This window comes from Mobula birostris, chromosome 21 (genome assembly GCF_030028105.1).
Source record: "Mobula birostris isolate sMobBir1 chromosome 21, sMobBir1.hap1, whole genome shotgun sequence".
Lineage (NCBI taxonomy): Eukaryota > Metazoa > Chordata > Chondrichthyes > Myliobatiformes > Myliobatidae > Mobula > Mobula birostris.
Genome location: NC_092390.1, coordinates 8,338,444 through 8,351,980, shown reverse-complemented (window position 1 = coordinate 8,351,980; position 13,537 = coordinate 8,338,444). Strand labels below are relative to the sequence as shown.

General features: G+C 46.1%; 1 protein-coding gene across 2 annotated transcripts in view; it reads right to left on the bottom strand.

Annotated features, from left to right (window-relative positions):
* Positions 1–11,284, bottom strand: part of sufu (suppressor of fused homolog (Drosophila)) — a 109,306-nt gene extending 98,022 nt beyond the window's left edge. The window contains exon 1 of one of the 2 annotated variants that reach the window (XM_072238909.1): positions 10,943–11,284. In XM_072238909.1, the coding sequence (XP_072095010.1) occupies positions 10,943–11,079 (137 nt within the window). In that variant the 5' untranslated portion in view covers positions 11,080–11,284. The remainder of the gene's footprint in view (positions 1–10,942) is intronic. The other variant, XM_072238908.1, reaches the window with a different exon arrangement.
* Between the last annotated feature and the right edge of the window lie 2,253 nt (positions 11,285–13,537).

Here is a 13,537-nt window from a genome sequence, read left to right as displayed (position 1 = left end):
GATAATAAGAGGAATAGATAGAGTGGATAGCCAGCGCCTCTTCCCCAGGGCACCACTGCTCAATACAAGAGGACATGGCTTTAAGGTAAGAGGTGGGAAGTTCTAGGGGGATATTAGAGGAAGGTTTTTTATTCAGAGAGTGATTGGTGCATGGAATGCACTGCCTGAGTCAGTGGTGGAGACAGATACACTAGTGAAGTTAAAGAGACTACTAGACAGGTATATGGAGGAATCTAAGGTGGGGGCTTATATGGGAGGCAGGGTTTGAGGGTCGGCACAACATTGTGGGCCGAAGGGCCTGTACTGTGCTGTACTATTCTATGTTCTATGTTCAAGATAATGAGAGGCATTGGTCATGTGGATAGTCAGAGGCTTTTCCCAGCGCTGAAATGGCTAGCACAAGAGGGCATACTTTTAAGGTGCTTGAACGTAGATACAGAGGAGACGTCAGGGGTAAGTTTTTTTTAAAAACGCAGAGAGTGGTGAGTGTGTGGAATGGGCTGCCAGTGGTGGAGGCGGAAACGATAGAGTCTTTTAAGAGACTCCTGGATGGCTACATGGAGCTTAGAAAAATAGAGGGCTATGGGTAAAACCCAGGTAGTTCTAAGGTAGGGACATGTTCAGCACAGCTTTGTGGGCCGAAGGGCCTGTATTGTGCTGTAAGTTTTCTATGTTTTTATGTTTCTAACCCACTTTTGTACTTTTGGACCCACTCTTGTACACTTAACAGAACAAGATACTGCTCTGATTTAAGATATACTTCAAAATGGCAACTACCTTAACAGAAGCCCAGACAAGACTTTAAGGGATGGCAGGCATTAGTTTAGGAATATTCTATTAAATGTGTTAAAATCCCCTAGCAAAATGAGAACTTGAAGATGCAAATGGTAAGCTTGCAGATGCTAAAGCTGCCTTATGTACAGAATTCTAGGTTTAACAGAGGTGGAAGAGTGGTGCAGCAGTGAAGCAAGCTGGATTACATATCCTCCCTGTAGCCATGAGAGATCCCCAAAATGATCCGGTTTACTCCCTCTTCCCAAAGTCATGCTGATTGATTTGTTAACTGACTGCAATGAATCAAAAATGGAGTAGATGGGCACAGGAGAGAAAATAGTTAGAGATCCAATGAGGGAAAGCGACTGATAGGATTATACATAGACAAGATCAGATAAATAATGCCATGTTGTAAAGGTATCTAAAATTTGAGAAATGGGAAAGAGGCAATGAAAAATAAAACCTGCAGATGCTGGAAATCTGAAACAAAACAGAAAATACTGTAAAAACTGAGTAGGTCAGAACCTTTGGAAAGAAAACAATTAACATTTCAGCTCTGAGACCTTTATCAAAACTGACAAGAATAAGCTGTGTTGAATCTAGTACAAAATACCAAATAGGTCACATATGGAATACCATGTTCAATTGGTCATGCAATATTTTAGAAAGGATGTAAAGGTCCCAGAGAAAATGCAGAAAAGATGCACTACAATGAGTCTAGGAAAAAGAATTTCAACTGAAAACAGAGAAGCTCTGAGAATATCATGACTAGTTGCATCAAATACAAGGAAGCAACCACCATTAGCAAATACATAAATGGCAAGGTATGCATATGTAGAATTTTGATCCAAGGGAGTCTTGAACTTTTTTTTAAAAAAATTAGTAACTGTGATTTATCATTCACTACTAGTAGAATTAGTGGAAGCAGAATAACACAGGTGCCATTAATAAAATTATTGGATGAGCATTTAATAGAGAAACACTGTCAAGTGTTGGGGAAATGGGCAACATTCCTCAGTTTAGAGCTGAGTGGCATGTACTTCATGTGTCAAACTGCCCCCTCCTGCATTATTTCCAAGATTCCATGAGAGTACGTTCCAAACAGTAATTTGCTGCAGAACTCTGATACTGAATTCTCATATAACTGTAGAAAGCTCAAATGCAGACAGCATCTCATTGGTCACATTCACCCGATTTGGACATTTCAATAGCCTACCACTGCCTTCCACAGAGCAGCCTGCAGATCTTTTAACAGGAATTGCTCCTCCTCCTCTACAATAACTTGTGCACATTTGGGTCAAATGCTGGTGATATATAGGCACACTAAATTCTTCCAAGCCTTGCTTTCACTTTATTTTTAATGTAACACTCACAAGAAGCTCTACACCCGAGGCCATGCAGCTCCCCCACCAACAGTATCACCAGTGAACTAGACTCACATTCTACATTACCAATGCCTAACAGGGTCATGCAATCACAATAAAAATATCCAAGCCAATCATTTCCACCACTGGTTAGAATGCACACTGCCTCTGACATCTTCACCTTCTTCCCTGGGTGGCTGAGCAGGCTGCAACAAGCTACCAAGCAACTCAGTAGTGGGGTACTTGATGTTCTTGATAATCAGCAGTGCCTTGCAATCGTAAAGCAAAGGAACAACCACATCCTTGTTTGACCCAGAGATGCTGCTACATCCAAGCACACCCCCATCTTAACTGAAATAACTAAACCAAGTCCTGAAGAACATGTAAACCAATTTTTTTGTGAAAAAGTTATTCTAAGAAACTTTGAAGTTATTCATGTTTTGCCATTACATTGATCACAATGACTATGAATGCTAGGGCATGGGGAGTGTAACAGAACAAAGGGAACCTTGGCGTGCAGGTGCATAGTTTGTTGAAAGAGGTGTCACAGGTAGGCAAGGTGGTGAAAGGAATTTATTTTGCTGGTCTTCATTTGGGGCAGAGAATAGGAGTTGGGACATTATGGTGCAGTTGTACAAATCATTGGTGAGGTCACAACTGGAGTACAGTGTACAGTTTTTGTCACTGGAAAGAGTGCAGAAAAGATTTACAAGGATGCTGCCAAGACTGGAGGGCCTAATTTACATGAAGAGGTTAGCCCGGCTAGGGTTTTATTCGTTGGACCACAGGAGAATGAGGGGTGACCTTTCAAAGGTTTATAAAATCATGAGAATAGGAAAGGTGGATGGTAACACACACAAAATGCTGGTGGAACGCAGCAGGCTAGGCAGCATCTATAGGAAGAGGTATAGCAGTCTTTTCATCAGGGTAGGGTGTATAACATAATATATATTATATTGAGAAGGGAAACATTTTAAAGGAAATTGAGGAGCAACTTTTCACATGGAGGATAGTGAGTATGTGGAACGAGTTGACCAAAGTAAGGCGGGTACAATAGTATCATTTAAAAATCACTTAGATAGGTACATGTAGAAACAGGGCTCGGAGGGATATGGGCTGAGTGCAGAAAATTGGGACTAGACAGATAGGCACCATGGTTGACGTGGACCCAATCGACTGTGAGACCTGTTTCCATGCTGTCTTGCTCTATGACTTCATATAGCAACCGAACGAAGCGCTACCCCTTCCACACCAAAACGCAGAAAATTTAAGTCCGACTCTTGAATTCTGCTCAAGTACTCTAGAATACAAATATGGTAAATCGGCTAGTGAGTTCTCAATTTAATTCTGGGGTAGGCACAAAAGTCAGCCACATTTTGCCCATGTAGTTGTTGGAGACTGCCAGCCCTATTGCAAACTCATTGGACATATTTGTTTTAGGGGACTGCAGATGCTGAACATTAAGAGGACATCGTGCACTTTGAAACTGAATCTTCCTTCAGTCTAATGGTTTGCACAGCTTTAATCACATCAGCTTAATGAACAGAATGCAAAATCCAAATACTGTCCATGTACCACATGCTTGGCACTGAATCAAGAGTCACCTAGTGGATTTAACCACATATGAGAAAAATTGTATCATGAAGGAAAAATAAACCATTCCTTTCCATCACTGGTCATGAAAATCAGATATTTAAAAAGGTTATCAATTAAGTCAACATACATTACATTTTGATATTGAATTCCAAATAGACACTCAAAAATAATCCCATTTATCATTGCTTCTCAATGATGCTAATGTGACAGATTCCAGAGAATTAGCATTTTGAATCAATCCATTGCTGGACATGGTGAAATAATGACTGCTCTATACTTAAAACTAATAAATGTTTCAATTTAAATATGATTTTAATTGGCTTTCATTAGTGTTAGAACATTTTTGGATATTAAGGGATATGGAATTAGGACAGAAAAGTGAATGGCAAACTGGTGAAAGTCTGAGGGGTTTAGCCCTGGTTCTTACTGATTTCTTTCTACAAACAATATAATTTGCAAGCACAGATGTATTTGCCAAGTAAAAAGCAGCAACCTGGTTTCTCAATTTTCCCAAGTTATAATAAGACTGCAAGAAAAAGCAGCAGAATTAGGTTATTTGGCCTGTGTGGTCTTTGCCTCCACACCCATCTGTGGTAATGAATTCCACAGGTTCACCACCCTCTGGCTAAAGAAATTCCTCATCTCTGTTCTAAAGGAATGTCCTATTCTGTGACTGTGTCCTCTGGTCCTAGACTCCCCTACTATAGGTAACATCCTCTCAAGATCCACTCAATCTAGGCGCTTCAATATCTTACAGGTTTCAATGAGATTTCTTCCCCCCTTCCGCCCATTTTTCTAATCTCCCAGAGTTCAGAAGAATGAACTCAGGCCCAGAATTCTCCAATGCTTTTCATATGTTAACCCTTTCACTCTCAGGATCATTCTTGTGAACCTTGTCTCGACCCGCTCCAGAGGATAAGAGTGATTTTAAAAAATCTAGTGTTAAAATGCAGTCTTAATTGATCACCTTAAAGATTCAAAGAACATTATCGAAGAATGTATAAATTGTACAACTTTGAAATTTGCTTGCTCACAGGTAGCCACAAACCAAATAGCCTGGAAGAACCCAATTAAAGGAAAAAATGAAAATAAAAGACCAACACTCGATGCACAAGAGAAAGGGGGGGGGGGGGAAAGCACAACTCAGAGCTTAGACCAGCCGCCTACGGCTCGCTCTGGGCCCAGATTTTGCCACCCAGCACAAAGCTGCTCTCAAGCTCTTCAAATCAACTCTCACACCCAGGCCAGCTGTACGGGCATTGAAACTCCATCTGCAACGATTCCGTAACACAGCATCTCAGTTCACTTCGAACTCTCCTCACCATCGCTCACCCCTTCACTGTTCACGACGATAATTTAAACACAATTTACCTCAAAAGGGGTATTTTTAGTGATGTGTTTAGTTGGATTTCTTAACCATCAATGCGATGTGGCATGCATTCAGTAGTGCCTTCTTAACCAGAAAAAATTGTTCTTCCAAAAAAAAATTCACATAGCCTCAAGTGATGAAGCAAACATAACCTGTGCTTTGATCCATTGATGTAAATCAGAATTAGATTTAATATTATTGCCATGTTATGAAATTTATTGTTTTGTGACAGCAGCACATTGTAATGCATAATAATAAAAAAAATACATATTTCAGTAAGTATATCTAAAAATTAAATTAAATTAGTGCAAAAATGGAGTAAAAAATACTGAGCAGGTCCTGATGAAGGGTCTCGGCCCAAAGCTTCGACTATACCTCTTCCTAGAGATGCTGCCTGGCCTGCTGCATTCACCAGCAACTTTGATGTGTGTTGCTTGAAATTCCAGCATCTGCAGATTTCCTCATGTGAGCGGGGTCATTGTCTATTCAGAAATCTGATGGCAGAGGAGAAGAATCTGCTCCTGAAACATTGTGTGTGAGCCTTCAGGCTCCTGTACCTCCTCCATTTGCTTTATCTTTAAGTTACGACCATCTCTAAACATAAAGTGCTCAATTCTGATTTGTTGTTCTACTTCCCTTTGTCTGACTTGAAATTCTCCTTTACCTTTATGCAAACATCTGAAAGAGAACACTGTCCGGTAGGCTAACTGGCTATTCAACCCAAGTAATACGTGCAAGTACTTGCTTAACATGAGCTTACTTCTAACCCCATTATTTTCTTCTCCCCAGTCTATCTGCTTTTCTTCAAACGCCTCACCCATCAGATTTCTGAATACACAATAAACACTACTTCAATTTTTTTTGCTTTCTTTTTGCACAACTTAATTTATATATTATAATTTACAGCTTTCATTATTACGTATTGCTGCTGCAAAGCGACAACTTTCGTGACAGATGCCAGTGATATTAAGCCTGATTCTGCTTGTCTGCTGCTTCTGCAAACACATTCCATTGTCAGCGTACTTCTGAGCAAAGGAAGTTTCTCGTCAGCTCCCATGAGCTTTACTGGAGAAGCCTTGTATTCACAGCACCGAGCTTCCATCCACCCTACAAACAGAAATAGTTCTACATCTGTTCTATCAAAGCACTTTGTCAGCTTAGATCACTCGGATCGCAGCATGGCTTTTCCCGGGAGGGAAAAAATGCCCAAACTATTCAATTCTTTTCTGACAGATATTACCACTCAGATTTGGCTTCACTTTCAATTTTAAGTATGGATCAATGGTTCAATAGTTCCATTTAACATCAAAGAATGCATACAATATACATCCTGAAATTCTTACTCTCCACAGACATCCTCAAAACATTAAAAATCCCAAAGAATGAATGACAGAAAAACATCCCCCTAAGCACCATCAACCTCCCTATCTCCCCACTTATTCTAGCAGAAAGCATCAACATTCCCATCACCCACCATGCCAGCAACAGCAAAGCCCTCAAAGAGAGACCATGATCTACAGTAGATAAAAACTAACTGTTCATTCCAGCAATTCAAGATCCCTCATGTTCTGTCTCACTAACAAAGGAGAGACAGATATCGCTCCTTCCGCAGCGAGAGAGGAGACAAACACTCACTGTTTCTATGTTACAGTCAGTCCACAGCGTTGCTTTTAATTTTGAGTTCCCCAACTCGAGAATCATCTGCAAACTCTCCTTCACCATCGAGAGCAGGAGTGATCACCTGAGGGCAGAGGCCTCCGACAGTCGCTTTCGCTCTCCCCATGTTCCGTCTCCCCGTGACTAATCAACGCTGGATAAACAGAGTAACACAGAAAAAAATGCGCAAGAACTCAACAGATCAGGCAGCATCAATGGAAATGAATGAACAGTTGACATTTTGGACCAAGACCCTTCTTCAGGACTGGAAAGGAAGGGAAAGACGGCAGAGTGAAAAGGTGAGAGCAGGCTAGCTGGAAGGAGATAGGTGAAACCAGGTGGGTGGGAAAGATAAACGGCTGGAGAAGACAGAATCCATAGGAGAGGAGAGTCTACAATGGGAGAACGGGAAGGGGTGGGGGCACCAGGTGATAGGCAGGTGAGAAGAGGTAAAAGGGAGAGTGGAGAAGGGGGGGGGATGCTTTTCTTTAAACCAGAAGGAAAAATCAATATTCATGCAATCAGGTTGGAAGCTACCCAGATTAAATGAATTATTGTTCTTCCACCTTGAGAATAGCATCATCATTGCAAAACAGAAAGCCACGGTCCGACATGCATTAAAATGGTTGGCCACCAGGAAATTATGCGTTTCACAGATACAGCAGAGGTGCTTGACAATGCAGTATCCCAATTGTGTTTATGTTAAACATAATAATACTTCATTGCTCTTGAATACAAATTCTCAGAAGTAAAACCCACTGCCTTGAGCGTATTTTTTCAATGACCCGCTTAAATTGCTTGGCTTCATTCAGACATTTGTGGATTTGTACCCTCAGATTTCTTGGCTTTTTATTGCATTGATAGTAAATTTAATGTTTACATGAGCTCCCTATTCCAGCTATTCATCAGTACCCTTTGATGACTTGACTAAAAGATGAAATGGTACTTCAGCAATCAGCACCAGATCGTCAGTGTATTACTTATAGAACATAGAATAGTACAGCACAGTACAGGCCCTTCAGCCCACAATGTTGTGCCTACCCTTAAACCCTGCCTCCCATATAACCCCCCCATCTTAAATTCCTCCATATACCTGTCTAGTAATCTCTTAAATTTCACTAGTGTATCTGCCTCCACCACTAACTTAGGCAGTGCATTCCACGCACAAACCACTCTGAGTAAAAAAACCTTCCTCTGATGTCCCCCTTGAACTTCCCACCCCTTACCTTAAAGCCATGTCCTCTTGTACTGAGCAGTGGTGCCCTGGGGAAGAGGCGCTGGCTATCCACTCTATCTATTCCTCTTATTATCTTGTATACCTCTATCATGTCTCCTCTCATCCTCCTTCTCTCCAAAGAGTAAAGCCCTAGCTCCCTTAATCTCTGATCATAATGCATACTCTCTAAACCACGCAGCATCCTGGTAAATCTCCTCTGTACCCTTTCCAATGCTTCCACATCCTTCCTACAGTGAGGCAACCAGAACTGGACACAGTACTCCAAGTGTGGCCTAACCAGAGTTTATAGAGCTGCATCATTACCTCGCAACTCTTAAACTCTATCCCTCGACTTATGAAGGCTAACTCCCCATAAACTACCCTATCCACCTGTGAGGCAACTTTCAGGGATCTGTGGACATGTACCCCCAGATCCCTCTGCTCCTCCACACTACCAAGTACCCTGCCATTTACTTTGACTCTGCCTCGGAGTTTGTCCTTCCAAAGTGTACCACTTCACACTTCTCCAGGTTGAACTCCATCTGCCACTTCTCAGCCCACTTCTGCATCCTATCAATGGCTCTCTGCAATCTTTGACAATCCTCTACTCTATCTACAACACCACCAACCTTTGTGTCGTCTGCAAACTTGCCAACCCACCCTTCTACTCCCACATCCAGGTCGCTAATAAAAATCACGAAAAGTAGAGGTCCCAGAACTGATTCTTGTGGGACACCACTAGTCACAACCCTCCAATCCAAATATACTCCCTCCACCACGACCCTCTGCTTTCTGCAGGCAAGCCAATTCTGAATCCACCTGGCCAAACTTTCCTGGATCCCATGCCTTCTGACTTTCTGAATAAGCCTACCCTGTGGAACCTTGTCAAATGCCTTACTAAAATCCATGTAGATCACATCCACTGCACTACCCTCAGCTATATGCCTGGTCACCTACTCAAAGAACTCTATCAGGCTCGTTAGACACGATCTGCCCTTCACAAAGCCATGCTGACTGCCCCTGATCAGACCATGACTCTTTAAATGCCCATAAATCCCATTTCTAAGAATCTTTTCCAACAGCTTTCCCACCACAGACATAAGGCTCACTGGTCTATAATTACCCGGACTATCCTTACTACCTTTTTTTTGTAAACTTATGTAAAATCGTTTTGCAGTTAGCCATCCGCGGAGCAAATTAGGTTGTTGCCAGCTTCACTTGCAACGTTCAAGCATCTTTCACTGTCCCCTTCGCACCGTACAATGCTGAAACAGCAAAGGCAGCATTGAAAACAATCAGTATGCATCAACGCTTTACATCCAGTTTCCCCAATTTCAGCAGGCAATACTCTTATACTACAACAGATTCTGAAACAGTCCATCCTGCAACTCATTCCTCACGCTCTGCTACATTTTAGAACTGACTGACTTAGGTTCTGCATATTGTATACGGCAACATATTTTTCACATTTGCTTTGGCTAAAATATATGATTTTACTCATGGGAGAAACCAGTGGCTGGAACAATCATTGACAACGTAGCCTAATGCAGGAACAGTACACACACTCAATCAACCTTAACACACCCAACCAAAAGAGAAAACTCCCTTTAAATTTATCCAACTGTCTCTCAAATGAGGTAAATGTTTTCATCTATACTACCCTACCTGGAAGGCTGAGGTCTGGCACCTAGGTGCTCATTCTAGGCCTTGAGATAAGAGAAAAGGAAACAGAGCATTAAAGATAAAGACAAAGCAGACACTAGCAGTAAGAAGAAAATCTGTCAGACCGAGAGGCAAAACTGTTACTAGGTTACAGTCTCACTATTTTTATTGCTATTGATTATAAAATTTCACAAACTTTTGTTAGAAGGTAAAACTAGATAAAACAATAAAATATAGATTAATTATAAGGAATTGAATTTTGATTGTCTCAGGTGATCAGATTTGTCAGAATGAGGTGGCTTTACAGATCTGTACAGTGAATATGCCCCAGACCTTCAGCCAGGATTCCAGTTTTAAAAAAACACAAAATCAGAACCTTTCCCTTCATCAACTTAAACAAATTGTGTTTCCTGTAACATACAACTACTTAAACAACTTTGGCACAGTTGCAATGTTAGTGTAAAGACAAACCTTCTAATTTAACTAATGAATTGACTGAAGAATGCATCTTAATCCATAACTAAAAATGCAATGTGTCTGAAACACCTCGTAGAAACACAAACTCAGTAGGTATCTGTGAAACAAATCTACACAAAATTACATTAAAATCCATAATTTTAATCAAAATTGCTTAACATTAATACACCACATATTTCACACGAAATTTTTTACACCAATAACACACAGGAATATTGGAAATCACTTTTATTTGAGCTATTTTAACCAGCAATATAATTCTAAGACAAGACAAACAATGGGGGGGGGGGGCGGAATCACTATCCATTCATCAGCAACACCGTTTTATTTCTTTTAAAATCGCTAAAAAAGCAGAGAAATTTTGTTGAGGCACAGTGAGTTTAGAGGATTCACGATGGAATAAATTGAAGACCATAAAGAGATCTAAGCAAAATGCACGTCAGTTCTTGTACTGTACACAGAAATTTCAACTAACATGTTCTGTTACTTTAAAACTGTTACAACTATCTGTTACTGTAAAACACCATAATGAAGCTTTCTTCCCCCAAAGGCTTTAAACCGTACAGTAACTTTCATTTATTTCATACTTAGGCAAAAAATTGAAAATCAGACACTGAAGGTTGCAATAACTTTTATAAAGAGCAGGGTTAAACTTGGCAAATAATTTTGCGTAATAAAATGAATCGAGGAAATTAATCTTTTTATAGTTAGGTGTAATATTTAAAACGTCTATTTAAATCAAGCCTGCTGCATGGTAACTTATTCTTTTCGGATGTGGGGCCTCGGAAAAGGGCTCAAGCCGACAATATTGATATCAAGGCGACCTACCAATACTTGACGATTGCGGTAACTTGCAGTGGATTCGGCTGATCCGAGTACAAGCGCCTACATTCTTGGTAGATAGCGTGCAATCCAGGGGGCAGCAGGGCAGCAATGCCCGGGCCGCTAGGCCTCAGTTCCTCCATCGGATCGGCTGCGCTGCGAACTTCCACCAAGTGGCCAAGGCGGTCTGGGCGGCTGTCTAACCCGCAGCGAGAGGCCTTCCCTTACGTTCGGCTCGGCTCCGGACTCTAAACGATCGAACGAGGCGTCCAGACCTCCGCCTCCCGCCCGTGAGCCCTCCCCCAGCCCGCGGAGCCCGGCCACAAGCGCGCCGCCGCTCGAGCTCGTACTCGCGCAAACAGCGTGCACAAACCGCAGCGTTAGCACCGCCCCCCACCCACTGACCCCGCCCCATGATGCTGCCCCTTGCCCTCACTGACCCCGCCCCATGACGATGCCCCTTGCCCTCACCACCCCCTCACTGACCCCGCCCCATGATGCTGCCCCTTGCCCTCACCGCCCCCTCACTGACCCCGCCCCATGATGCTGCCCCCTGCCCTCACCGACCCTCCACTCACTGACCCCGCCCCATGATGCTGCCCCTGCCCTCATCGACCCTCCACTCACTGACCCCACCCCATGATGCTGCCCCTTGCCCTCACCGCCCCCTCACTGACCCCGCCCCATGATGCTGCCCCCTGCCCTCATCGACCCTCCACTCACTGACCCCACCCCATGATGCTGCCCCTTGCCCTCACCGCCCCCTCACTGACCCCGCCCCATGATGCTGCCCCCTGCCCTCACCGACCCTCCACTCACTGACCCCACCCCATGATGCTGCCCCCTGCCCTCATCGACCCTCCACTCACTGACCCCACCCTATGATGCTGCCCCTTGCCCTCACCGCCCCCTCACTGACCCCGCCCCATGATGCTGCCCCTTGCCCTCACCGCCCCCTCACTGACCCCGCCCCATGATGCTGCCCCCTGCCCTCACCGACCCTCCACTCACTGACCCCGCCCCATGATGCTGCCCCTGCCCTCATCGACCCTCCACTCACTGACCCCACCCCATGATGCTGCCCCTTGCCCTCACCGCCCCCTCACTGACCCCGCCCCATGATGCTGCCCCCTGCCCTCACCGACCCTCCACTCACTGACCCCACCCCATGATGCTGCCCCCTGCCCTCATCGACCCTCCACCCACTGACCCCGCCCCATGATGCTGCCCCTGCCCTCACCGCACCCCCTCACTGACCCCGCCCCATGATGCTGCCCCTTGCCCTCACCGCCACCTCACTGACCCCGCCCCATGATGCTGCCCCCTGCCCTCACCGACCCTCCACTCACTGACCCCGCCCCATGATGCTGCCCCCTGCCCTCATCGACCCTCCACTCACTGACCCCACCCTATGATGCTGCCCCCTGCCCTCATCGACCCTCCACCCACTGACCCCGCCCCATGATGCTGCCCCTGCCCTCACCGCACCCCCTCACTGACCCCGCCCCATGATGCTGCCCCTTGCCCTCACCGCCCCCCTCACTGACCCCGCCCCATGATGCTGCCCCCTGCCCTCACCGACCCTCCACTCACTGACCCCGCCCCATGATGCTGCCCCTGCCCTCATCGACCCTCCACTCACTGACCCCACCCCATGATGCTGCCCCCTGCCCTCATCGACCCTCCACCCACTGACCCCGCCCCATGATGCTGCCCCTGCCTTCACCGCACCCCCTCACTGACCCCGCCCCATGATGCTGCCCCTTGCCCTCACCGCCCCCTCACTGACCCCGCCCCATGATGCTGCCCCCTGCCCTCACCGACCCTCCACTCACTGACCCCGCCCCATGATGCTGCCCCCGCCCTCATCGACCCTCCACTCACTGACCCCACCCTATGATGCTGCCCCCTGCCCTCATCGACCCTCCACCCACTGACCCCGCCCCATGATGCTGCCCCTGCCCTCACCGCACCCCCTCACTGACCCCGCCACATGACGATGCCCCTTGCCCTCACTGCCCCCCTCACTGACCCCGCCCCATGATGCTGCCCCCTGCCCTCACCGACCCTCCACTCACTGACCCCACCCCATGATGCTGCCCCTTGCCCTCACCGCCCCCCCTCACTGATCCTGCCCCATGATGCTGCCCCTTGCCCTCACCGCCCCCCCACTCACTGACCCCGCCCCATGATGCTGCCCCTTGCCCTCACCGCCCCCCCCACTGATCCCACCCCATGACGTTGCCCCTTGCCCTCACTGACCCCACCCCATGATGCTGCCCCTTGCCCGCACCGCACCCCCCACTCACTGACCCCACCCCATGATGCTGCCCCTTGCCCTCACCGGCCCCCCACTCACTGACCCGGCCCCATGATGCTGCCCCTTGCCCTCACCGCCCCCCCCCACTCACTGACCCTGCCCCATGATGCTGCCCCTTGCCCTCACCGGCCCCCCACTCACTGACCCCACCCCATGATGCTGCCCCTTGCCCTCACCGGCCCCCCACTCACTGACCTGGCCCCATGATGCTGCCCCTTGCCCTCACCGCCCCCACTCACTGACCCGGCCCCATGATGCTGCCCCTTGCCCTCACCGCCCCC